Raw genomic sequence first — 25,953 nt, 5'->3', positions numbered from 1 at the left:
CCAGCCTCCCCCCACCTCGGTCATTCTACCTGGTGGGCGGAACAGGCCTTCAATCGTCATCACTGACGGTGGCGACAATGACATTGATTTGCGCCTGGACAGAAGTGATCATCTCGTCAAGAACATCCATCCCACCAACCAATGCGTCCCATCTGTGGCGGTCTTACCTTCGTCATGACACCTTGTGAGACTGGCCCTCATGCCAACGGCCTTCAACAGTTGGTGGTAAATCCTGTACAGGGATTGACCATCCTGGTGCAACACTAGACACCCAGGAGCGCAAAATAGAGGTGTATTCTTCATGTCATCTGTTCAATGTTGATCCTAACGCGGATAGATCTGTATATATTTGTATTCATCGTCTATCTGTACTCACTTTCCGGTTCAGTTCCAATCTCCATACACATGCACTACCTTTGACATAGATATAGCACATCTATATGAACCACATATAATACAGACCGCCCTCGGCACAAAAACACTAAAAGACTCAGTCGAAATCCATACGAAGCTGAATAGCCGGCTTCGCGTCGGAATTGGCATCATCGGCATTGTCGTTATCCGCCTTCTGACGCTTCCCGATGCCTGCTTCGCGGAGGAGACTTTCTAGTTCGGACCGTTGCTCTTCACTTAGCAGGCCCACCGTGACCTTGAACGCGAGCTGATCGGCAGCAACGAGCTCGAGGAGTCTCGCGGCGCTCTCTTTGCGTGGCTTCTCTATACTGCCGCTCGCACCCACGTTACCCTGTGACGTTGACGATGGTTGAGACGCGCGCAAGAGCAGGACCGGCACCAGGATCGACGTTGCGGCAAAACGGCCCGATCTTTCGATGGCAGCCACGGAGGCGACGAGGGATTGAGTGAGGGATGGCTTGACGTTCTCCGGATCTTCCCGCTCGCCGTCGCTGACGAAGGGGATCAGCTGTATCCAAAGTGTTCGCGCGATGAGCTCTTCACATGGGCTCTTCCGTTTGGCGACAAGCATCGATCGAATGCAGCCCGCGGCGATCTTCGCCAGCCCCACGTCTTGAAGGCAGTCCAGGAGTTCAGAGATTGACCTCTGGATGAGGACGTCATTGGCCGGCATGAGTGCGCTCGCGGTTGTGATCAGAATTGTCATTGACAGGAGGGTATTCTTTGCGCAGACGATCGCATGGTCATTCTCACGACGCTGGGCAATAGTGAGCGTCGTTAGCATCCGGTGCAAGCAGCCTCGAATTAATCTAGAACTGGCTTCTCCAGAATCAGACTTGCCAATGTCCTGCAGGAAGGATTTGAAGATTGGCATCAGGCGAGGCACGACTTCATCCTGACAGATTCCAGTGGCGAGGATGGTGCAATAGCTGTGAATGATGCAAGCGTGTAGGTCTGCGCGAATGATAGCAGGGAATACCTCTGCCACATCCACCAGAGCCTTGAATGACAACTCCACAAGAGCCAGGCCATCTTCTCCAAGCCGACGGGCTGCTGAGCCGGGAGGATCTTCGAGGGTGGGGATGAGACCTGTCAATACCAAGATGATGATGCGAGTCAATTCGAACAATTGCTCAATATCATCGGACAGTTTATCATCACGGTCTTGACTCTTAGCTGTCAGGTGGTCAAGGGAAAGGTTTCGCGCAATTTCCACTAGCACACTCTGTGTCTCTCGGGTGCTTGTTAAGGCAAGACGGTCGAGTGTGTCGGTTGTCTCATTGAAGACAGCCTCCTCATAAATGGCATGTCCACTGACGGCAGGCGTCAGAATTTTCCGCAAGGCCTGTAAGATAGACAAAGCTTGTGAAGGGTCTTCTCGCGCTTGTGTCACCAGAGCTTCAAAGGCCAAGCCGAATAGAATAAAGAAGAACGCCACAGGCTCCTCTCTGAAACTCATATCTCGGCCTGAGCTGGCGGCTGCATCTGCCCGTCCATCAAGAGATGAGATGCGTTTGTTGTCTAGCGCATCAAAGACGGAACCACTATCTCTCTCGACCAATACAGCGATGGCATCCACTATACTGAGCCAATTCTGTTGATAGAACTTCAGCCTCACCTCACGATTGAATGAGGCATATCGCTCGTCAAGGTTACCCCCAGCGACCTCCCCTCCAAGGGTATCAGAAATCTCAGGCTCAAATCTCAGGCCAGCGAATTCTTGAAGCGAAGTAAGCCAGAGTGGGGCCAATTTTGGTATGAATGGTTGTAGGATCTCATCGAGGTATGGCTGTTCACCACTGGCTAACTGCAAATTGGCCCAACCCGACAAGATGCTCATCTTCAACATCGCCTGCGCGTTGGGGCTCAAATCTTTCAGATCTCCAATTGATGGTTCCGGAGTGGTTTGTGTAAGATTGTCAACTCCGACGGAGAGCACCTTGAATATGCGTCCCATGCGATCCGCATTCGTTACTATACCGGTGGCAACAAACGTTGCACACACGCCGATGGCTTCGGCGGCAAGCTCAGGAGACGAGTCCGCAGCAAAGGCTGGCGTCAGCGCCGAACTGATTTGCGCTTGATATTGCTCAAGCAAGGAAGCTTCAAGGAAATCTGGATCTGGAGTTTTCCCAAACAGTTTTAAAATTTGGTCGATAATTCGAAGACCCCAGATCCGAAGTTCCACAACATTCGCTGTGGAGGCCGAGAAAGCCACTCGAATAACCTCAGCCACCTTGCTCTGTAAGACTTCTTCTGCATGGATGACTTGTTCTGGCAACATAGCAGCCTGGATTATGTTCATGGATTCACTCAGTAATCGCATGGCGAAATCTCGAGTTTGCCATCGCAGGAACTCTTGCCCTTCTGGTGCAGGGTCGGTACTTTCGCCTTGAACTGCAGTAGCAAATCCTGCAACCTCATCATCGGCCAGATCTGGCATGGCTGTCTTTGTTGTGGCTGTAACTGCTTTAGCCGGATCCTCATTCTTCGCCCTTGTCCTAGAAAGAATGGTCTGACACTTTTCAATCCATTCAGATGTATTGGTCAAGATTGTTTGTTGCATCCAATTCTGTAGCATTGCTTGAACAGCTTTATCATTTGTCGACTCATCCAATCGGGTCCACAACTCGTCACTTAATTTGGATGTTGCTACCCTTGCGACCTCGGAGGAGTTTCGTTTCATCAATTCCCCCAGGCCTTTAATCGCGGACGACTGCAGTAATTCCTCCTCGGATGCAAGGTTGACTTGGAGATCCTGAACATATTTCGAAAATTGGACATGGGCAGGAGCGTACAATGATAAATGACGGAGGCATTGATAGCTCGCAGCCCGAAGCTGGACATAAGACTCTTTCTGTAGATAACCAATCAAGATGAGAATCAGATTGCGGGCCTTCGAGACATCTTGCAGGTCAGGTCCCAAAACATTGATGATGGAATCGATACATTCAGCCAGAGCCGAGGGAGTGAAGAGCTCCTGCTCAAGATTTGAAGTAGCAATAGATGCAGATTCCTCGTTGTGTGTGTCATTGCTGTAAAGTTGGGCAAGTAAGCCCAGCGTATTCGTGGCATATGTTGAAAAGGCAAGGCCAGCGGATTCTGCGACTTGAACTAACCCCTTCAGTGCCCAGAAATGAACCGTGGTGTGGCCATCGCTGCACAGGGAAAGGAGGACGCCAACAATCGATTTGATGTGTAGACTGGCTGCCATTGCACCGACTTCGGAGTGGATGTAGCCTAGGGCGAGGGCACAGCCAGCACGAGCGCTTGGATCTCGATTGGCTACTATTGTATCGATGAGAACTTTGACCTCTTGATTCGTGAATTGAGTGCCTGCAAGATTGCAAAGGCGACCGATAGCACGAGCTGCAATATGTCGTAGTACAGAGTCTGAACTGCAAACATATTTGCTTAACAGTTCAAGGATGACCCCGCCAGTTGCAACCACGTTAAGTTTGCCTGCCATAAAGGGTGTCTCGTGATTTGCAACTGCAAACCCGCAGAGAAGTGCCAAAGCCGAATTGACCTGGATAGCAGCTTTCCTGCCTGGTTCACGTTGTAGAGGTTGAGACACTGCGGTAATGAGTTGTTCGACTGTACTTTCTTGAATGCGAGGTGATTGGAGTGGCAAAGAAATGGCAAATAGCCTGATTGCGAGATTGACACAGGAAGTTGCAGGTGAACTGATTTCTACCTCATCCAATGTAGCGTCATGTCGGCATAGAAGAATGGGATCATGCTCGATCGCTGGTAGACCTGAAGCGCTGACAATTTTGTCTGGAAAGTCGACCTCTTGTTCAGTAGATGTAGTGGCGTCAGTCTGCAAACGATTTTGAAGATGTAAATATGAATCAAAGTTTTCGGCCAGGCTACTGGCACCAAAGCTCCAATTATCACCTGTAGACCATAGCCCTTCGAAGTTGCTCGCCGCGCTGGCAAGAGAAGTTTCCAAATTCTTCAGAATGGGTCGTTCAGGATCTGTGAAAGTTCGCATTGTCAGACCAATCAAATCAGATTGTGATACAACGTCGCCTTGATCAAGATGCTTCAACCCAATTAAAGCAGTGAAGGATTGAAGAACACGCCTTCGAAGCATGATGGCAAGGTCTTGTAGTTGCAGTGCAGGAACCAACCGATGTGAAAGGTCTTCTGCTTCCCGGGCAGATGGCAAGCTCTCTAGAAATTGAATTGTGTTGTGCAACATGGTCGATACACGCTTTGATCCATCTGTAGTCACTAGGCTGCTACAGGAAGTGAGGAACATTAGGAGAGCGCTCAATGCGCACTCCCGTACATGCGACAGAAAGCTCAATTCCAAATGGCCTCTCTTAGCTGCATTCTCGTGAGTTAAAGGTGGCGGCAGGGCATTTCTCCACAGCAGCATGAGCTGATTCTGGTGTACTTTGACAAAACTTGGTCCTAAGCTCATCAAACCGCCAATGAGTGTCCAGGCCACCTGAACTTGAATTGCTGATGTTCGCAGTTCTGCCGCAGCGCTGGATTTCAACAGATCAGTGGCGAATGTGAAGATGTTGGAATAAATACGAGTTGAACCGTATAAAGGTCGCTGTCGGGCCGAGCTAGTCATGACTGCAATGCTTAAGGCGTATCCTAAGGATTTTCTATGAGGTTGCTTCCCTTCAGAAGCTTGGAACTCCTTTTGAACTTCATAGAGGGCGTGTTCGATGTTCCGAACAAGCTGACTTGGACATCCAAGAACGAAGGCTCTGAAACACTGACTGACATGGCTTTGAACCGTATGGCTCGGATGCTGCACGACTTGAAAGAGAGCTTCTCGACAAGAATCTTGAAATATGCTAGCTGCAGGGCCAAGACGTTCAAGTAAGTCTGTCAATGTTGTTAAGGCGCCTGCAATAATTCGCTTTGATGGTTCCCTCCGTTCTGGCATTACCTGGGGATAGTTCTTCAGGACCTCATTAAGCAGGAACCGTGCCGCATTAATCTGGGCATTCTCTGTGAGAAGTCCGGTAACATTTGATAAGATAGAGTGAACGAGCTTTCGGGTTAGGAGCATGCGATATCGGTTGAAATTAATTGTCGGATGGCTCAGCAGGTCAGCGTACATGCGGACCGCCATAGAGCCATAATTTTCCTCCAAGATCTTCCGCGGTAACAATCGAAGAAGATATTTGTAGCACATAGCGATGCACGCTCGTGCTCGATTTGTCGTAGCGGTTTTACAGTATTGGGTCGAAAGAACTCGCATTATTTCGCTCAGTGAGAAGACAAGTCGAATAGTAGACTTCGCCAGACCCGGAGTTGGTGAGCTTGGCCTTTCATTTTGTACCTCTTCGTCCAAGTCAGCACCTGGCTTTTTGGACTTCTTCGGTTTTCGAAGGACAGGAACGTTGGCAACCCCACTGTCAGAGTATGCCTGTCTAAGTGCTTCAGCTAATGCAAATGCAGCAGCATGCCTCACAGCCGCAGCACTATCTGAGGCCTTCCAGATGGTTGTTTTCAGGTTGTCGAAATCGTTGGAATTGTTGAAATAAGCCGTCTCTCCCAATAGATCTCGAAGACAGACACAAGCACACCTCTGGACGAAGAAGGACTTCTCATTGGCGGCGGCATTTCGAGCCTGTTTCCAAATGTCTCGGGCCACGTGCTCGTCCAAACTGGAGGTGATACCCTTGATAACTCCGCTTATGGCTCTGAAAGCTCTCCCTCTGAGTCCTGTATGTGACGTCTTCACCAGCTTGAGAAGTGTCGAAACGACGAGCCCTGAAAGACTGATAGCACTGTCCCCAGCAGCGCGGAATGTCTCCCCGAGGCAGACCACCGCAGCATGTTTGAGAGACAGTTCTTTATCTGGTTTTCCTGTATTGAGTATTGCCAGCAACTCATTGATAGTCTCGTAGAGCAGACTTCGACTTCCACGTCCAAATAAGTCCGCTAATATGCTACCCAGCGTGTTCCTGACAGCCCTAGATGGCACGGGTGCACCGAGGCCTACGATCTTGATAATTTCTTTCTTGATTGAGGCTTGATGTACGGGGAGGGCTTCAGCGGATAGTTGTTCGACATGTTTTTGCAATTCCGACACGAATGTGAGTAGGTAAAGGTCCTGCTGCTCAGTAGGCAAGGCATGTAACTTGGCTATATCGAGTTGGACTTCGGGGGTGCCATTAGTCGCAAGTGCAGGTTGCGGCGCCGGAGTAGGAGACGCCATTTGTCAAGACGGAGAACAGAGCGAACATCCAGGGTTGGACGAACGCTCAGTCGCCAGTTGAAGATCATATATCTAGAGTTAGACAGTTGGACATGGCCAGCATACGATTGCAATCCTCCTTAATAAGTCGCTGTTCTGTCCTTATGCTTGAAGATTACCCGCAATATTTCGCATGCGGTTAGATCTAATCACACCAGGCTTGGCAAGTTTGCTACATAGAACGGAGTATGGAGTACTCGCTGATATTGTAGCCCCCAGTGTCCTACAGCCTCGCTCTCGAGCTGGTGAGAGGTTGAATTGATTTTTCTACCTCGACAAATATGACTGTACTCTCCTATTAGGCTCTGCACATCTACTATCGAAGTGTTATACGGATACTGAGTTGTGATTCAGCCACAGTAGGCCTCGATTTTTATATAATCTGGTCACTTGTGTTACTTGCTCGACAAGCCACTGAAACAAAGTCAATGAAGCCCTCACACCGAATCTAGAGTGAAGAGGTGGACTTGCGCCAAAGTCGAAAGGGCGAGGACTATGTACCGAGTTGAGAAACATCCCTTACAGGCGAAAACCTTCGGTCACGTGCCGGTATATCCATTCGGCCTCATCACGTGGTATCAGCCTCGTCGCAGACGAGGCTTTACCAAACTTTGGGTCGGGACGACTTCATCAGATCATCGTTTCTTCATGCTCGTTTCTTCAAGTACAGTGTCTGTGCATTGCAGAAGCTTAATAAGCCCGATCTGCTCCATTCATGGCCAATCCCGCTATTCTTGTGACCGCCAAAAGGAGCATTAGGATCGAGTTCAAGATGGGTGTTAACCCATACGCTTCCGGCATCCAATTGTCGAGCAATGCGATTGGCCTCCTCTAAATCGTTCGACCAGACAGAGGCGCCGAGACCCATGAGGGTGTTGTTCGCGCGAGAGATGACATCATTCTCGTCAGTCCAGGTCATGAGAGGGACGATAGGTCCGAAAGGCTCCTCAGTTGCAATTCGGGAGTCATCAGCGGGCTTATCGATGATGGTCGGGGTGATGAAGTAGCCTGGCTTGGTTTCGTTCTTGCCGCCAACGGCAACGGTCCACTTCTCCTTCTCGATATCCGAGAAGAAGGTCTTCACCTTCTCGTATTGCATCGAGTTCTGAATGGGTCCCAGGAAAACGCCCTCCTCGTTACCCTCACCAACCTTGAGAGTCTTAGTGAAAGCAACCATTGCGTCTCGGAACTTGTCATGGATCGACTCGTGGACGTAGATGCGCTTGATGGCCAAGCAGATCTGGCCAGAATTGAGGAAAGCAAGGGTGGCGATCTTACGGTAAATCAGTACTCTGAGAAATGTATCCAAGGGTTGATCATACCTTTGCTGCGACAGTTTCGATGTCAACATTCTTGCTGATAATGGCGGGATCTTTTCCACCCCTGAGGAGGGTTTAGCGACGTGATATATACTCTCCCTAACAGAGTACTTACAGTTCAAGAGTGACTCTCTTCAAGGTCTTAGAGGCACTCTCCATGACCTTCTTGCCAGTGAAAGTCGAGCCAGTGAAGCTGATCTTGTCTGGGCCAGGGTGAGCTGTGAACCATGGGCCAAGGTTATCGTCACCACTGAGCACTTGAACCACGCCAGGAGGGAAGTACTGCTGTGCGAGTTCACCGAGCTTTAGGTCGCAGTAAGGGGTGAATGGAGAGGGCTTAATAATGATAGTGTTTCCGGTAAGCAATGCAGGGGCAATTTTGCCGCAAGCAAGATGCACTGGGAAGTTCCACGGTACGATACCGACGGCAACACCAAGAGGAGTATATCGGACAATAACCTGCTTGTCATCATCTTCCTCCACAACCTCTTCCTGGATCTCGATCTTGGCCAGTTCGCGAATCCAGTGCACACCAGTTTGGACTTCTCCGACAGCAAATTGGTTCTAAACGAAGAAAGTGTCAATAACGTTCATATGGATCAATGTATTCAGGCCGAGTGCGCTTACGGGTTTCCCTTGCTCCTGTGTGAGTAGCTTGCCGAAGTCTTGAGTGTACTTCTCAAGACCATCGGCGAATGCGAGGAGAGCCTTCTTGCGCTCCGCCAGAGGGACTTTAGACCACGACTTGAAGGCTTCTTTGGCAGCAGCTACTGAGTCATCGACATCCTTCGGTGTGGAAACAGGAACTTCTGGGTTGGGCTTCCCTGTCGCAGGGTTGATGCCGTGTCTGGTCTGCTCGGTAGTGGTCAACTTGCCGTTGATGGTGTTGTAGAAGCCATTGAAGACGTCAAAGTCTTTTGTCGTTCCAAGTGAACCCATGATGTTTAGTCTTTGTCTACGAGTGCAAGAGGAGGTTTGCTCGTGAAATTATCGAATCAAGAAAGGTATACAATGTGATGGGAGACAGAGACACAGAGAAAAGAAAAGGGAGGAACTGCCTGGTACTTAGCAGGAGAATTATAGAAATTTCACCGCTGGGAGAGCAAGGGCCTCAGCATGGCAAAAACTCACCTCGGGATGCAACCTACGGTGTCAGGCTGCACGATGATATCGTTTAGTTCAGCTGGATCTAGGGTGGTCAGACTGACGACTTTTGGCTAGACGCGGTATCTATAACACGAGGGGTAAGAGAGCATGGATTGGGAAGGGGAGTTTCATTGTAAGAAGGCAGGGTTGCTAACCTCGGATATCCCCCACCATGGCTACATGAGGCTATCTGTCCCGAGGGTAGTTGTTTACAGTAGTATAATTTACGAGAAGCTAAAGCTAGGTGCTGTTGAATCAAGGAAATGGTTTGATCCCCGTGTGTGCCGCATCATCGCCTTTAACACTAACTCCTACCAACTAGAAGCAGGTCCATGCATTGGAATTTGCAATTCTTCGCACCATCCCCAGAGAATCCTTGAGAGATGGGCGTGCAGTTCCGCTGCCAGTGTTGGACTCGGATGTGGGGACGAGTCAGTAAGCACTGAATCAGATTTAGCCCTCCCGTGGATTCACATGGGAATGACGACCCACGGGACGAGCTGAGCGGCCAGTGGGCGCCATGCACAGCATTTCCACGTTCGCCTTGAGTACCCATCGAGAGTCGCTCGATCCAGGCTCCTTTGGTATGGCCTGACGTACTCAGATGAACGCCTGTTAGTCTCTTTGCGGGTCGTAAGAGGATTTCTCACTACCCCGGATTCTAGCGAGCTAGGCGAGGAAAGGGCAATCTCCCTTTCCTGTTATGGAGCCTACGAGTACTCGTACGCTACGGACGAGTCCTGCGGCCTGTCGGATAACTGATTAGTATTGCGTCCGACACATGCAAGGCCGCCAAACTGAGCAACGTGCGGGCGGAGGCCTCCCAGGAAGCCATGAGCGGAGATAATATTCGTGGGTGGCACAGTAAGATGGTCGCACTCGTTTACTGTACCAATGAAGAAAAAAAAGTACGAGCAGAAACGATGAGATCGTGGATAGGCAACATCGGACGAGATGGAATTGCTCGGTCCCCGAATCTTTCGTTCCAAACCTGCCAGCATAACTTGGATTGTGGGATTTGTGCACGACACGTCATTGGGCGGTGCCCTTCTGCGGCCCGTGCAGGGTATCAGCACGTGACATAGATGCCAAGATATAGCCTTGGCATGGTGAGGACACAAAGTGGTGAGGCTGTTAACGACGCGAGACACACTGTTGCCTGGGGACAGTTGAGCAGGGTCCCCTCGGCCCCTCGGTCCTAGGGTGCAGTCAAGTACAGATCAAGTACAGACTAGATGACATGGTAAAGAGTCTAGCCGCGAACACCAGAGACTAGTAGCCAAGCAATAATATCATGTCCTCATTTCAAGCGATGCAAGCGAGCTGGGACAGCTTGTACTACCTTTGAGTAAGGGCACGCGCGGGTAGATTACTCATATGAACAATGAACAAGCCAGCAAGCCAACAAGCCTGTTCCTCCAGAACATGATTATTTACTGCCGTCGTCCATGGGGCCCCTGGCACTTGGGCCTTCACCAGCCTCACTTCCCTTCTCACCTCCACCCTTCCTCTCCCTCTCGCGTCTGGCCTTTGCGCCCGCCTTGAGACTCTCCCATTTTTCTTTGTACTTACTAATTGTCTCCCTGAGCTTGGCATTTTCATCCTCTTTCTTCCGGGTCCTTGCATCGCTCCTGCGGAGAATCTCCTCGAGCTCAGCAATCCTCCGTAGCAAGCCCTCATCTGCACCACCAGTATCCAGCGGCCTTCCGCTGTTCTTCCCACGCGAGTTCTCGGGTGAAAGAATGGGTGTGGTCAGCGGTGACATGTGCAATGATCTAATGCTTTGTGTGAGGGCGGCAGTAGATGTTTGTGCCGACATCTCGAACACATGCAGCCTTCTTGACAGGGTGTCAGATAGGTGCTTGAGGGCTTGGTTCTCCAAGGACAACTCCTCCATGGTTTTGCCGCCAACTTTGGCTTCATCAGGTACGCCTCGGCGAAAGCGACCAGGACGGCGGTCGCTGTTCTGCTCACGTGTCCGGTTATTTGGTAGTATAGTGCTTTGCGCATCCACAAAGTCATCTTCCGAGATATTTGTCAGGTTGGAGGCTTGTCGAAGGTGCCGTAAACCGCGGATTTCTTCACGCTCTGCACGATTCATGATTTCCGCATAAGATATTGTGCCACCCGTAGTGGGCACCACGTAGAATGATTCACTCGGATTATGAGAATTGTTAGGGTTCCCGGAGACAGCACGCAAGGCAGCACGGGAGATCAACTGTGAATAATCAACAGCTGGTGGTGCGGGAGCCGCTCGGGCAGGGGCCTTGGGAGATTTGGGAGAGGATGGGGTTGGTAACGGTGCCTGCGCTTTTGCTGGGGCGCCAGTTGTAAGTGGAAGGCCAGCAAAGGCGAGAGGAGCGCTGAGCTTCGAGACGAGACTCTCGAAAGTGGCATAGAACTGTTGAAACGGAGCGTCAGATGATGTCTCGGTCGGTTGGGTAGTGTCGGCCTTGTCGGCTCCTTCTGCAGCTGCAGTAGGAGGCGCCCATGAGGGCCGCGCATTTGGCTGCCGCGACATGGACAACAGGCTTTCGTTTGTTTCTGCGCCCTGTCTTGATACAGGCCTTGATCTGGCATCATCCTGAGAGATTTGACCATCAGCATGTTGATTTGAGACAAGCGGCGAGACTGGAGTCGGTCTTTTCTGCCGAATACTTGGAATTCCTCTTGCAGACGCTAGATTGCTGGCCAGCGAAGAGGACAAATCGTGGGTATTTGATCTTAGCGACTGAGGTAGTCGGGGTGGCCGAGAGGCTTCTGGAGAAGATGCACGATTGGGAGCTTGGGACGAGGTGGCCGTGGGAACCGTGGCCGCAGCAGAGGAGGACGAATGAGCGGTGTCAACTTCGAGTGGTTTCTCATGACTTTCTCTTAACAATTGACCGAGCTTCTTGTGATGTTGTTCCAACAAGTGCAAAATGCGCAAGGCTTCGGAGTCCGAGGTGGTTTGGGCTGCAGTTGCGAACTCGGCAGCAGCCAAATCATGTTCTTCGCTGGCGGCGACAGGATTGGAGCGTTTACTCTCGAGGGCAGCATTACGAGCATGAGTTTGCGCCTGAGTAGAAAGAGAGAGATCAGTATTCGGTAAGGTCGCGATGACACAGTCCTCAGCTACTTACCAGAGTCAGAGGTGCAGTTTCCATCTTGGCAGTGGTGTTGGGTAACCAGATATTGAGCGTATCCCAGGTTCAATCACCATCCCGCGGTACCTAGTAGCATGCGTAGGGATGGTACTACCCACTTAACCCAGGCAGTGTGCTTGATGCGGATACCGTGGTCTGTTTGAGATGGTACTCGGTATGGAGTACTCGATTGTGGGACGAGGAAGCGCAGGTCCGGGATAGAATCCCGAGCGTACTCAACCTGTGGCTGTTCGCGAAATGCGAGTTGCGAGGTTGCGACGAGGCTGCAACAAGTGGGGGGAGTGGGCTTGGGAGGCCTGACGTACTCGGTATTTGGCGTAATTGGGAATCAAAAACAGCAACTGTTTAGAGGTTTCAGCCGCTGGAAGCGACGCCCGCTCGGCGACCAAACAGCCCGGGGGTGTTGGATTTGGGGGCCAGAGATCCCTCGTCGGTCTGTGCGAGAGGGTGAGGGGGAAGAAAAGTGGCAGCCTGGTCTGGAGTGGGTCTGGTTGTCACTCTGATCTCTCCTCGGCAACAGGAGGGCAGGTGGTAGGGGAGGCAGGGGGGAAGGCTGCTAGTCCTTACGGGGAGTCGCTCGGGGGCTTAAACGGAGGTAGGGGAGGGTCTTAACAGGACTTCTGAGGCATTCCAGGGCTCTTATAGGCACGAGTATGGCCGAGAGAGCCTTTCGGCCGTCCTTCTTCACGCGTACTGTGGCGGGGACGCTAGGTGGTTTGGGAGGGTCAAATGATGCCTGGCTGACGCACACCAGAAGCACCAGGCGAATCGACGAGCTGCTTCAACCACCTGACTCCATATGCCACCGTCTTTTTCTCCAGTTCGGATTCGTTCGCAAAAATATCGACAACCAGTTTAGCTCCAATCGGCCTTGTATTAATCAAGAGTCTAACACACGGCGGGTGATGGGTGTGCAGATGAAGCTCAACCGACTCGCTCGTTCTCCTTTCGCCGCCTCTAAAAGGGTGTCCGACGAAATGACCTGACTTGACATTCTGCAGGCCGATAGTGCTCATACTCCTTACTTGACACTCCCTCACTCGTTGACACTTCAATTCAATTCATCTTCCATCTTCAAACCATGGCCTACTCGTAATCTATCCAGCTGGGCGCATGGTCCCACATGCCACTCTCTTTGTCCTCACTGCATTCGGTGTATGTGTCTGCTTCTCTCTCAGTTAACGCATCTGTGTGACATCACATAATTGCAATTGGCCTGTGCCTACTCGCATATCTGCCTCCACCGCGACCAAACAATCCAAACGCATCCGTTAGCACCGGTACTCGCTCTGGCAGGGCAAAGCAAGGTACTCCATCCTGCCATCTCTCTTCCATCTCGCTAGGCCAGCGTATCATCCACTCCCCTTCGTCTCTCAGCCTTGGATGGCGGCGGTCTCGACTCGATCCTCTCCCAATGTCGCCCCCACCATGCCTGAACCCTCACCCCAGCTTAAGGGCTTGAAAAAGGTCCTTTCCAAGAGACGTTCCTCCGACCTCCCCTCAGATGCCAGCTTCAAGGATCTACGACAAGGCTCTACCGACTCCATCACCCTAGAAAAGTCCCCTACAAGATATAGTACCCGATCCACTAGCCAGGATGGGAGTTCTAAGTCCGGCTCGAGCGGAGTTCGAAAACTGCTGCCTGGGCACAGCAAGAGAAGAAGAAGGAAAATCCACGAGGAAGAACTAAAGATCGCTGCAGAGGACCTTGAGAGAGGAAGAACAGCGGGTGACTTGAGTGCAGCTCCAAGTCCCGCCCCAGCTCTCAGTAGACGAGCAAGCAGTCTTGGTCTCCCTGATGCAGACAACGGCCTCCTCACTGATGATTCCGAGCTCGAAACTCCTCCCTTGGTATCGAGAGACTCTCATACAGCTTATCTGACTATGTCTTCACCTCTGGTCTCGCATACAACTTCTCGAACCGAGCAAGATGCGAGCGAGGTGCCGCCAGTACCACCGCTACCACTCTTCCACGCTCATAACATCCCCACTGTGAGGGAGCCTGACGAAGGGCAAGGATCCCCGTCTCCGAAAAGTCCGGCCATTCAGGATGGCAGTCCCATACCCGGTATACTCCCAGATCGAGCAGCAACTATGGGAGCGCTCGATCGTACAGACACCATTGCTCCTAAATCACGGACTGATAGCATGAGCAAGCTTCGAAGTATTTCACCTGGTCGAAGGTTTCGAGATGTTTTTGGCAAACCTAACAAGAGCCCTAAAGTCAGCCCAGAGAGGAGGCAGACAGACATGGTCACTGGCTATTCCAGCCCACTCAGCAACCAGAGCCTGGCCACTGATGAAACTGTACCTGCCCCAGAGCTTCCCACTGGACCCGTCAAGCATCCTCCCATACTTGACCGTGCACAGAACAACTCATTGCCAAATCTCGACACCAAATATCGGCCTTTGACACCTCCATCAGCTCTAATCAGCACTCCCTTGACCACTGTCACTCCCCCCACTCCAACTGACACCCGCTTCGATGGAGCTGAAGTCACGGGGTCCCCGCATTCAGAGAAACCAACATCAAATGGAAAAGATGAAAACTCCAGTATCGTGGTTAGCCCATCAGGAAACATGATATCCCACCGCAAGACTCGCTCTACTTCTTCCATTTCTCACCAACCAAGCAAACTTTCGAATTCAATGACTGCTCCTTTGACTCCCACCACAGAAGACAGTAGGAATGTATCTGGTGCCACTTTTGGGAGCAGAGCTCCAAGTGGTGGCTTGTTCTCTTCTTGGGTCTCTGCAGCACAGAATGCTGCATCGACCATTACCAATCTCACTGGCCCAAATCGAAGCAGAGCAGGCACTGCTGCATCAGATCCATCCACCAAGCCAAAGACTATTGAGGAACCCATAAAGGAGGAAGACGAGGTCTCCGAACCAGAAATACCGCGCAAACAGCTAGCCATTGAGACCATGGGCTCCGGTGACCTGAATTTCGAACATCTAGGTCTGAATGCAGAAGATTCAGCGACACCTGGCGCCAAATCAGATTTGACCGAAATACGCAAAGATTCCATCCTGGAACGCGATGAGGCCGCCGCAAAGATGGAGGATCTTCTGGCCAAGCGCGCAGTGTCAGCTGCATATGAGCGCACACCCACAGGAACCACCCCTGTCGCAGAAATCTCCGATCCTATGAGTAGCATGAAGCAAGCGCAAATGATCAGCGCAAATGCTAATGGCGAAAAAACAACCCCCAACGGTAGTCTCTACGAAAGTGAGATCCATTCAGTCAAGCGAACGAATAGTGTCAGGAGTAAACTTGGGAAGCGGAGGTCGCGTGGATCCTCTGTCGCTACAGGTCATTCCGCAATTGGTGCGATGATAGGAGCAAGCACAGCTGCACTTGTTAACCCTGCGAAAGGACCTCGATTGACTGGCTTCACTACCGCTCCAAAACAAAGAAACCGCAATTTTCACCAGCAATTTCGAAGTGTACCTGAGGATGACTATCTCATTGAGGACTATAGTTGTGCCTTGCAAAAGGAAATTCTCCTTGCTGGCAGAATTTATATTTCCGAGGGTCACATCTGCTTCTTCAGCAATATCCTAGGATGGGTCACTACTGTGGTAATTTCATTTGAAGAAGTCGTTAGCATCGAACGAGAAAGCACGGCCATGGTATTTCCAAACGCGATTGCCATCCAAACACTACATGCTCGGCATACTTTTCGAAGTCTGCTCTATCGTGAACAAACATATGAGCTGCTCATTGGAATATGGAGGGTTAGTCATCCTGCAAGTTTCCAGAAGAGCATGAATGGAAAGCAATTGGCTTCAAATGAAGCAGACGTCGTCTCAGGGTCGACTCCAGACAACGGGTTGATCGTGCATCATAGCGAAGGTAGCACGACGGATGATTCCAACTCTAGTGGGGATGACGATAGTGCACCCAGCTTCGTTGAGAGCAGTGCGAGCAACGCAGCTAGCGACCTCGCAGAAACCAAGACCGTCTCTCGAAAGCCTTCTGCTGGAATGAATGCCTCCGCAGTTACCCAGACTGCTAGTATCATTGCAGGAACAGCCAACGATGTTCCCCCAACGTTAACGACTCAGGCAGGAATGCTCGAAGCTGCGGGCAATGGTTTTCCCGGACCAGGCAGTCATCCACCGACCGAATGTACAGACGCTTCCACACACTATGATAAGATTATCAAAGACGAAGTCTTGCATGCACCACTTGGCAAGATATACTCACTTCTATATGGTCCTGAGTCTGGCATATTTGTGCGGAAATTTCTAGCTGACGACTGTAAATGCACGGAACTAGTACTAGAGGATGACAAAAAGGGCCTCAACAATGAAATCAAAAGCCGACAGTACACATATATCAAGCCACTTGGTGGTAGCATCGGCCCGAGACAGACCAAGTGCATCACAACAGAAAATCTGGACTTCTTTGATCTTGAGAAAGCCGTCACCGTCACATGTACGACACAGACACCTGATGTGCCTAGCGGTAATGCTTTTTCCGTCAAGACTAGGTATTGTCTTTCGTGGGCACCTGGAAATGCCACTCGTCTGCAGATGAATTGTGCCATTGAGTGGACAGCAAAGTCGTGGCTGAAGGGACCCATTGAGAAGGGCGCAAACGATGGACAGCAGCAATACGGTGATGGATTGGTAAAGGTCCTGAAGGGAGCTGTTAGTGGTAGACCTAGGGGGACCACCAATGCCAGCAAAGTATCCAAAGCCACGAAAAAGAAACGCAAGGGCGAGAAGAAACAAAAGGAATCGACGGTTGAGGAAACTATGACAAAGAGCGAAGATTGGGGTCTTTTTGAGTCGTTGAGGGGACCATTCCAACCAGCGACTGATATTCTACGACCCGTCCTCAAGATGGAAATCTTATTGGTGTTCTTGACCTTCATGGTCATGCTCCTTTGGTTTAGAACACCACGGAGTTCAAGCATCAAACTTGGTCCATATCCAGGCTATAGCACGCTCGCGGAATCCGAGCGCCTCGTGGCTTACGACACGCTATGGGCGAAAGAAGAAAACGAATTCTGGGACTGGCTAGAAGCGCGTGCCAACGTTGACACGGTACTCTTCCGAGAACAAAGTCAAACCCGCAAACACTCGAAATACTCGTCGGCTGGAACGGGGAATAGAGATGACGGGACATCGTCAGCAGAGGGGTCGAAGCAGAAGAGACAGAAACAGCGCAAGAAAGTACTCAGCCAGGGCGGTGGTGGAGCGAAGGACGTCGAAGCCAAGGTCCGTGAGGAACGCATTTCACAGCGTGAAATGGAGGATGCCATCAAGATTACCCGCGAGAGGCTCGAAGTGCTGGAGGGCGTCGTTGAGAGGAATAAGAAAAAGGGTAGTGGAAGGTGAACTCAAGGAAGACTGGCTGACCCACCGTGTGACAGTACTTCTTTGCACTGGGCATATCTTCCTTGCGTTGTTATAGAGTTGACGATTGCTGGTCGCCTGCCACCGATGCTTTCTTGTGTGGAGGTTGCTTTTTATCGTGACCTTTTTGCATGGACGCTTTTGCTGTGTCAGTCAGTCAATGTTGCTGTGTCAGGCAATGCGAGCGAGTGAGCGTTTGAATCTATGAAGCAGAAGCAGAACATGAGGCCTTTCCGACCTTATAACTGACTGTCTGACTCCCTTATGTATTACTCTACACGTGGATATATATATACTCGATCCACCACACTTTGTCCTTGGCCCAATTCTCTTCTTACGTAATTCTCTTGCTAGCAAGATGAACTTCTACGAGCATGAATTTCCCAAGCCACACTTAAAAATGGATAGCGTATTGACCAGCCTCTTTCTTGCGAGATTACCAAGGAAGCGTCCATTCCTAACCGATTCATGCGGCCACATAGTACACGTAGATGCGGTTTCTTGCAATTCTTGTTTCATTTACCATCAGTATCTAAGTCATCACAAGTTTGTCTCTCGTATCGCTAACGCTTGGGTAGAAAAGTCATAGACAGCGTAGCATATCTGTCGCCAAAGTCATGCCTGTACAAGAGACAACAGCAAAAGAGTTTCAAAGCTGGAACTTCGTCCTCACCATCTCCATGCGACTCTTCCACTCCCAATCTTGGCCGCTGGCGCGCTGGATGCCCTTATCGACCCTGCGCAACTTGAGCGTCAACCTGGGGCCCAGCTCCTGCAAGCCCGCGCGGATGCCCTTCACAGCGCCCTGGATCTCCCTGCCATCCGCGCCGACCACGGCCTTCTCAGTCTCACGCTTCTCACGAAAAACATAGCGATGCCGCCGCAGGAAAATGTAGTCGCGCTGGTTATGCAGGGTCAGCACCTGGCGGCCCTGCAGATCCGGAGTGGCGGGGAACAGCGAGCGGAAGAGGTGCGCGGTCAGCAGGCCCAAGGGCGTGGTGAAGTTGTTCAGGATCAGCTCTGGGATGTGGCCTGTCGCGCGCCCGTGGCCCGGGATGGATTTGCTGGTGTACCAGTTCGAGATGCTGAAGTGGAAGGTCGGGCCCACCGGCAGGTGCACGATCGTCATGCCGGAGGGCTTCTTTTGGGATTCTTCAAGCACGATGACCGAGGTGTAGCCGTGTTTGGCGGCGAACTGAGAGATCTCGCGCACGCTGAATTTGTAGCCGTACCGGTGGGACGACCGGCGGATATATTTCGAGTTCGGGAAGAGGGAGGTCAGCATCGCGGCTTCGGAGTGCAGGGTTGAGTTGATGGAGGTGGTTATGAGGATCTTGGGCTCTGGTGGTGCAGGTGTGTCGCCGCCGTCGTCATCTGTGGAGGGGAACAGTGTTGGGAATTTCGCGGCCAGGGCAGCGGGTGCGAGGGAGAGGTTCGTTGAGGTTGTAGAGCGCGTGGGTGAGCTGGATCTGTGTGGTTGGTTTTGGGAGCGCATTGTGCTGGATTTCAGTTGTGCTTTGGATGGGAGAGGGTCTTCGGCTGTCTCTGTCTCACTGTCGGACAGTGAGCCCTTTTCGTCTTCGTGCTGTACATCCGAGTCGGAGTCGAGCATAGAATCCTTGTCGTCTTCGTCGTCATTATCACCTGCTTCCTCATCTTGGATATCGTCTTCGAGGAGATCCTGCTCCTCTTCCAACTTCCGCCTCTTCAGCCTTTCAACATCATACACTTTGCCTAGTCCACCATCTTCAGGCTCTTGCTCGACTTCATCGTAAACACGTTTCCGGTCGAGCGTGGCGGGGACATTTCTCTGCAGCCTTTCTGCTTTTAATTTTGGGTTCTTTGCCTCTTCCTTCTTGCGCCCGAACCGCTCGGCTCGTTTCAGTGCATCTCGTGCCCGCTTCTGCTTCAGATGGAGTTCTTGTCTGCGCTGCTTGTTTGCAGTCTTGAATGGCAGGGCGGCTTTGTCCGACAATTTGAGGGGACGAGACGGCATTTTGGGAAATGTGACTTCCTTCCCTGGATAGCAAAGGAAACCTCAAGGACGAGAGCACCAATACGGCAGAGAATGGTGTTGTCGCTGGTCAATGGAGATACTGGTTGGTGGTGCAACGGCGGTCTCAGAAAAAAAGTTAAGAACCGAGAAGGGAAGGTCACGCGGGTGAATTTCTCCGCACATTAGCCGACGGCCCTGGAGAATTATTCTAGGTACTCGCTATGACTGCAAATGACTGCGCAGGGTCCCCAGCTCTCGACTATTGAAACTCACTCCTTCTCTGACCTCCTACTGTAATAGAACTCACCCGCCTCCCCTTTAGTCATTGAGTGCTCTGGCTGAGTCACTCACTGCCATTTAAATCCTCTCCCGTCCGTTCATGAGGGCTTGGACATCACCTTTTCGAGTCAGAGCATTTGGCCCACTGCGCTTCCTCGGTCACTGTGCGAGATCCTTCACGACAACAAACCACTTATTCAAACTTCAAGCTATTCCCATCGATCTCGCCATGGCCACCAGTACCACCAAAACTGGCCAACCCCTAGATCGAGCCGCGATTGACTCTATTCTACGGCGTAGACTCTTCTATACGCCCTCCTTCGAAATCTACGGCGGAGAACGTGGTCTGTTCGACTACGGACCTCCAGGATGTGCACTGCAAGCCAACATTGTCGACATGTGGAGGAAACACTTTGTTCTCGAGGAGGATATGCTTGAGGTCGACTGCACCATGCTGACCCCAGAAGCTATCCTCAAAACCAGTGGACACGTGGACAAATTTGCCGACTGGATGTGCAAGGACCCGAAGAGCGGAGAGATCTTCCGAGCAGACCATCTCGTTGAGCAGGTTCTTGAGGCGAGATTGAAAGCCGACAAGGATGCTCGTGGAGTCAAGGTTGACGTTGATGAGGCCAAGGAAGCCAAAAAGAAGAAGAAGATTACCCACAAAGCCGAGAAACTTGACGATGCCCTGGTCCAAGAATACGAAGAGACACTGGCTAAGATTGACAATTACGGAGGGGACGAGCTCGGAGAGCTGATCAAGAAATACAACATCAAAGGCCCAAGCACCGGAGCAGACCTTGATCCCCCAAAGGCTTTCAATCTCATGTTTCAAACACAAATCGGCCCCAGTGCTGATAAGCCCAATGGCTACCTCCGCCCGGAGACAGCTCAGGGACAGTTCTTGAACTTCCAGAAGTTGCTCGAGTTCAACCAGCAATCAATGCCATTTGCTTCCGCGTCTATTGGGAAATCCTTCCGTAACGAGATCTCTCCCCGATCTGGACTGCTTCGCGTTCGGGAGTTTCTCATGGCCGAAATCGAGCACTTTGTTGACCCGGAAAGCGGAAAGAAGCATCCCCGATTTGCAGAGGTCAAGGATACGAAACTCACCTTACTCAATAGAAAGACACAATTGGCAGGAAGCACCAAATGCGACGAGGTGACAATTGGTGACGCCGTCGCCACTGGACTAGTTGATAATGAGACCCTTGGATACTTCATCACAAGAATTCAGGATTTCTTGTTGAAGATAGGTGTGGACAAGACCAAGCTACGGTTCAGACAGCACATGGCGAACGAGATGGCTCACTATGCTGCCGACTGCTGGGATGCGGAACTCTTTACCACCTACGGATGGATTGAATGTGTTGGTTGTGCTGACCGAAGTGCTTATGACTTGACCGTTCATAAAGAAAAGACCGGTGCACCATTGGTTGTTCGAGAAACGAGAGCTGAACCACTCATCATCGAAGAGTTCCAGGTTGACTTAGATCGAAAGAAGCTTGGACCCAAGTTTCGTAAGGACGCCAAAGCTGTAGAGTCAGCCGTGGATGCACTTAGCCAGGACCTCCGAGAAAAGCTTTCTTTGGAGTTGGAAAAGTCTGGAAAGATCGAGGTCCCCACGCCCGGAGTTGGCAGTGGGATCACCGAACTCGAGAAGGATCTGATTAAGATCGAAAAGAGAAAGAGAACTGAGCATATCAGAGAATACACACCAAATGTCATCGAGCCATCTTTCGGAATTGGTCGTATTCTATACAGCATGATGGAACACGTCTTCTGGATTCGCGAAGGCGATGGAAGTCGCGGTGTTCTTTCCTTCCCACCGGCAGTGGCACCCACCAAGGTTCTTCTGGTCCCGCTTTCCAGCCACGCCGACTTCAAGCCATTCACTAAACAGCTGACCAACCGGCTTCGCCGCGTTGGTGTCTCGAATAAGGTGGATGATTCTTCCGCGAGTATCGGAAAACGATACTCTCGAAATGATGAGCTCGGAACACCTTTCGGCATCACCATTGATTTCCAAACTGTCAAGGACAACACACTCACGCTACGTGACCGTGATTCTACCAAGCAGGTTCGCGCCAGTGAAGCTGAAATCATTGCCGCAGTTAAGAGTCTTGTCGACGGTGAGGAGACATGGGAAGATGTGGCTAAGAGGCTACCTGCGTTCGAAGGACAGGAAGTCAACTAAGCTTCAGAGAGTGTGTCAGGCCAGACCGGAAGACGATGAGCGTTATGTTGCGGTTTGCTTTACTTTTTGTGTGTACAATGATACCCGACCTCTTTGATGGTGCGATTCCCTTCTTCTTAACGACACAAGAAGAGCTTTGAATGAGCACCTCGGATGGCGACCAGAGCACCGTGGCGGGAAATCGCTGGGCCGCGTACCAAAATACTTTGACCAACCACTTGCATGAAGGAGGAAGATTGCAGTGGCGGTGGGATAGTCATATAGAGTATGGACCTAGGTTAGAGAGAAATATGAAATATGAAGTATGATCAGATCTACCCGCCCCGTAGAACCTTTGATGCCAGTGTGAATGAAGTCACGTGGGGTCGATCCGTTCCTGCCACAAATATTGAGTTGGTGCCCGCCTGAAGCGGCTCTGTGAGAACGTGCCCTCCTACGTATTATGGCAACTCGACCGGTATTCGAACCCAACTACTCTCCATGGGCCAGCACTCCACTTCCTAGATAAAGCGTAGCTGCAGCCCACGATATTGTTGCTGTGAGGAGTCCATTGAGGGGTAGAAACAAAAGAAAAAATACACAGGAGAACACCATCCCTTCTAACGAACGTCCAGACTTCAACTCCCCTGACGCGTTATTACCAATACTCTGTTATCTTGGTTCATAGTTCCCACATTGGCCCTTTTCAGTGTGGGAAATCGTTGCGCCGCAATGGCAGACGCTCCAACCCCATTGGCTGAATCGCGAGTTTGCATCGTTTGCGGCAAGGCTGAGGCCCACCTGTCGACCCGGCTCATGCTTAAAGAGATGTAGCCGGTGCCAGAAAAAGTAACATGCTGTTCTTAAAGGTTCGTCGGCGATGCTGATTGCCCAGCCTTTCATATGAGATGCACATGGTTCGCTTTACAGAATGCCAAACAACTCATTGACCACAACACAAGGCTGCATGCCCCCGACTGACCCTAGCTGCGAGCACCAGCAATGGGAACAACAACAGTGGCGAGAGGCGGCTTCTCCCACTTCCTTACCCCAACCTCAAAGACGACTTCACCGCCGCCCCAGAGAGCGACACTAACACTTTCGAGCTGCTGATCGACACCTTCCGCCTCCGCCGCGAGGACGACTACGCTTTCGGCGGTCACAACCACGGCATCTACGGCGTCGACCCCCCGCTCGCGGTATTCCGCGACTTTCTGGCTCGTGCCAAGTCCGCATGGATGTTGCCGGCCTGGTGGAGTGACGTGAAGCAGAGGGAATGTGAGCACATGGCTATGGAGGGATGAGCACTTCAACATCAAGTTTGCCGTCGAGAAACATGATATCCAGGATCACTACAAGAATAGCATGAAGCCGATGGAATTGAGAATGGTTGCCAAGAATGTGTATGGCGGTGGATACGGGAGGGTCAGCGGCCGATGCCGCCGGATGATGTGTGTCAATGTTGAGCAGTTCAGAGGTTGTCATTATCGACCAATTCAGCAAGACGCCCAGCAATAGGGTTGAATGTCCTGCATTCTGCATCGAGGCATTGAACTAAGATCTCCCACTGCTATGCCGAACGGTGATGGCATTGGACTCCGTGGCTGTGAAGGAAGAGCCCTGTCGTTTGGAATGAAACCGTTGAACTTCGTGAGGTTGCCTATTGAAGCCATGGCGTGCTAGCATGAAACCCGTGTAAATGATATACCATATTTCGATCATTAACCGATCACATAAATGGATATTCCATCCACCATATCCCTGCAACGAAAAGTGCACAAGCGAGTACAAGCCCCTCTGAAGGCTGTGCCAATTCCCCAATATCTAGCCACGGCGAAATGCTTTCGGTCGCACCCTGCGTTCTCCAAATTGATATCGCCACCCAACAGTGGATAGTTGAATCTTAGTACTAGCCTTGCACCAACAAGTATTCATCCCGCCTGTAAGCTGGAAGCCGATGATAGCGACCAGAATTAAGAGGCCTATAGTATTGAAAAAGGGAGAGATCATACTGACGATTTTTGGCGGCATACTTAACAAAAAGTTTGCACAGATCAACTAAGACCAACTTTGAGGCTCAAAGAACGAGACTGGAGCCAGAACGGCGAGATTATACCTGTCTTCATAGACATGACGTGGGCTTATTCCCTGAAGTCGAGTCAACTCGACCAACCAGCTCGAAGACGATACTGCCACCGCCATATCTGAATCTTGACAAGCCTCACAGAAGCCTTAAGCCGTCCGCAAACCCGCAGCAGATCAAATGGCTTCCGAGAATTTAGAAATTGGAAAACTGGATTAATGGGGCTGAAACCAGAGGATGTTATTTGCCAGGATAGCTGTCACTGGCACAGTCTCTCTGCATCTGAGGTTGATCACGATTCGGACTCCAGGTCTTGTCCTTGCATTCATGCATCCTTGTCAATGCAGTTTCCTCCCCATGGAAGTTAGACAACCCTTCCCTGCGCATCAGTATTTCTTGATGAGCGATAGACCCTTTGCATGTAAACGAGGAGGACATTTTGGGCTCGCAAAACTGAATCAGCCTATGTGATATCTAAAATTGCCAGGCGCTCTCGGCCCTCGCTCTCCTCGGTCTGCAGGGATATACGCTGTTCCCATCTCTCAGGAAGAAACTGGGAAATTCTGTTGGGTTGACCCAAGAAATTCGGATTTCTATTGGCATGGAATGATTAAGAGAGAAATTGGAGGAATCAACATGCGGTATTCTAAGTCTGAAATTTTTATGTACACCAAGACAGAATTCGGCTAATTCAAACCCTGATCAAACGACCCGAGTCCAACATGTCGTGCACATAACCATGGAGTTTGATGCTTTTGGCGATGTATGGCGACGATTCTAGGAACTTTAGGTCATCTCTAACACTTTGTTCGAGACTAAAATTGAAAAAGAGCTTTTAGAGACTCGATAATGATGTATGAGCAGGGGAAAGAAAAATACTTCTTGATTTCGCCAAACTCGGTTGAGTCGACTTTATCGTCTCCAAGGCCTTTGCTCTTGAGGCTCTCTCGGATCCCCGCGTTGGTCAAGTGTGTCATACCGCAATCTATTGGAGACGGATTTTGAGCGGATGATTTCTTGTGGTTCAAAGCTGACAGTCCACCGAACGGTACGTACCCACGTGGTGGATGATCACGACATCCGTGATCTCGGTCATGGTGCTTAGGATGACGATGTCTCGTACGGCGAATTCCGCTCGCCCACCTGCGTTGCGGACCACGACGTATTCTAGCCATCTCATTAGCAATTTGCAAAATGAGGCCTTCTAGAATATGGAAACACGAAAGACAGTGCCAGCCGGGAGGGGGGGGACGGGGTTGCACCTATTACCTACCCTCACGTGAGAAAAGCCCGAACTCCTCGGGGATGAGTCGCGGGTCGCAACAGGATACTGTTATGAAATTGGTCATCAGCCCCACGTTCTGTAAATGCGTCTCCCTCGCAACCTCGTCTTCATGAAGCATCGTGAAACCTTAGATGACAATGCCTCGAGGGTGAGACATACCGACGATAACCGAGGGGAACTTCACGACACCACGCATTACCTCGTCAACGGAATGGCTTTTGGTGTAGCCTTCAGCATATTTGCTTCTCGATATTTAGCAATGCTCTCCATGTTATTCCAGAATCATTTCGCAAAAGATTCTACATACCTGTTCCTGGAGACTAGGTCGTCGACGGATGGAGGGTTCGCAGCCATTGTTTGTTAGGCTTGCAAAGTCAGAGTGGGGATGGCGTGTATTCGCGATCCCCTGAGACTGCCATGAAGATGTTTTTATACTACCATGTCCATGATTAAGCATCCTTGCGTGCACAATTTCCCTTCAGTGGAAGCTGTAACTTTGCTGGG

General features: G+C 50.9%; 8 protein-coding genes across 8 annotated transcripts; 3 read left to right on the top strand and 5 right to left on the bottom strand.

The window, feature by feature from the left end:
- Positions 1 to 490: 490 nt before the first annotated feature.
- Positions 491 to 6,607, bottom strand: A1O9_02519 (uncharacterized protein; the record flags this gene model as incomplete). The annotated part of the gene is made up of 1 exon (XM_013408091.1): positions 491 to 6,607. The coding sequence occupies one exon, from the start codon at positions 6,605 to 6,607 to the stop codon at positions 491 to 493; it is 6,117 nt and encodes a 2,038-aa protein (XP_013263545.1).
- A 685-nt stretch (positions 6,608 to 7,292) lies between these two features.
- On the bottom strand, positions 7,293 to 8,904 carry A1O9_02518 (aldehyde dehydrogenase (NAD+); the record flags this gene model as incomplete). Its single annotated transcript, XM_013408090.1, has 4 exons — positions 7,293 to 7,919; positions 7,969 to 8,029; positions 8,081 to 8,529; positions 8,593 to 8,904. 4 exons carry the CDS (start codon positions 8,902 to 8,904, stop codon positions 7,293 to 7,295), a joined length of 1,449 nt encoding a protein of 482 aa, XP_013263544.1.
- A 1,636-nt stretch (positions 8,905 to 10,540) lies between these two features.
- Positions 10,541 to 12,257, bottom strand: A1O9_02517 (uncharacterized protein; the record flags this gene model as incomplete). The annotated part of the gene is made up of 2 exons (XM_013408089.1): positions 10,541 to 12,169; positions 12,234 to 12,257. The coding sequence occupies 2 exons, from the start codon at positions 12,255 to 12,257 to the stop codon at positions 10,541 to 10,543; spliced, it is 1,653 nt and encodes a 550-aa protein (XP_013263543.1).
- A 1,428-nt stretch (positions 12,258 to 13,685) lies between these two features.
- On the top strand, positions 13,686 to 17,609 carry A1O9_02516 (uncharacterized protein; the record flags this gene model as incomplete). The annotated part of the gene is made up of 1 exon (XM_013408088.1): positions 13,686 to 17,609. One exon carries the CDS (start codon positions 13,686 to 13,688, stop codon positions 17,607 to 17,609), a length of 3,924 nt encoding a protein of 1,307 aa, XP_013263542.1.
- A 667-nt stretch (positions 17,610 to 18,276) lies between these two features.
- Positions 18,277 to 19,623, bottom strand: A1O9_02515 (uncharacterized protein; the record flags this gene model as incomplete). The annotated part of the gene is made up of 1 exon (XM_013408087.1): positions 18,277 to 19,623. The coding sequence occupies one exon, from the start codon at positions 19,621 to 19,623 to the stop codon at positions 18,277 to 18,279; it is 1,347 nt and encodes a 448-aa protein (XP_013263541.1).
- A 508-nt stretch (positions 19,624 to 20,131) lies between these two features.
- On the top strand, positions 20,132 to 22,102 carry A1O9_02514 (glycyl-tRNA synthetase 1; the record flags this gene model as incomplete). The annotated part of the gene is made up of 1 exon (XM_013408086.1): positions 20,132 to 22,102. One exon carries the CDS (start codon positions 20,132 to 20,134, stop codon positions 22,100 to 22,102), a length of 1,971 nt encoding a protein of 656 aa, XP_013263540.1.
- Positions 22,103 to 22,935: 833 nt separating this feature from the next.
- Positions 22,936 to 23,385, top strand: A1O9_02513 (uncharacterized protein; the record flags this gene model as incomplete). The annotated part of the gene is made up of 2 exons (XM_013408085.1): positions 22,936 to 22,950; positions 23,044 to 23,385. The coding sequence occupies 2 exons, from the start codon at positions 22,936 to 22,938 to the stop codon at positions 23,383 to 23,385; spliced, it is 357 nt and encodes a 118-aa protein (XP_013263539.1).
- A 1,470-nt stretch (positions 23,386 to 24,855) lies between these two features.
- Positions 24,856 to 25,803, bottom strand: A1O9_02512 (uncharacterized protein; the record flags this gene model as incomplete). Its single annotated transcript, XM_013408084.1, has 6 exons — positions 24,856 to 24,979; positions 25,044 to 25,149; positions 25,221 to 25,331; positions 25,438 to 25,554; positions 25,609 to 25,694; positions 25,757 to 25,803. 6 exons carry the CDS (start codon positions 25,801 to 25,803, stop codon positions 24,856 to 24,858), a joined length of 591 nt encoding a protein of 196 aa, XP_013263538.1.
- Positions 25,804 to 25,953: the final 150 nt, after the last annotated feature.

The sequence above is a fragment of the Exophiala aquamarina genome (assembly GCF_000709125.1).
Source record: "Exophiala aquamarina CBS 119918 chromosome Unknown aczIA-supercont1.2, whole genome shotgun sequence".
Lineage (NCBI taxonomy): Eukaryota > Fungi > Ascomycota > Eurotiomycetes > Chaetothyriales > Herpotrichiellaceae > Exophiala > Exophiala aquamarina.
The sequence above is the reverse complement of the archived record's forward strand: the minus strand, read 5'-3'. Positions and strand labels throughout refer to the sequence as shown.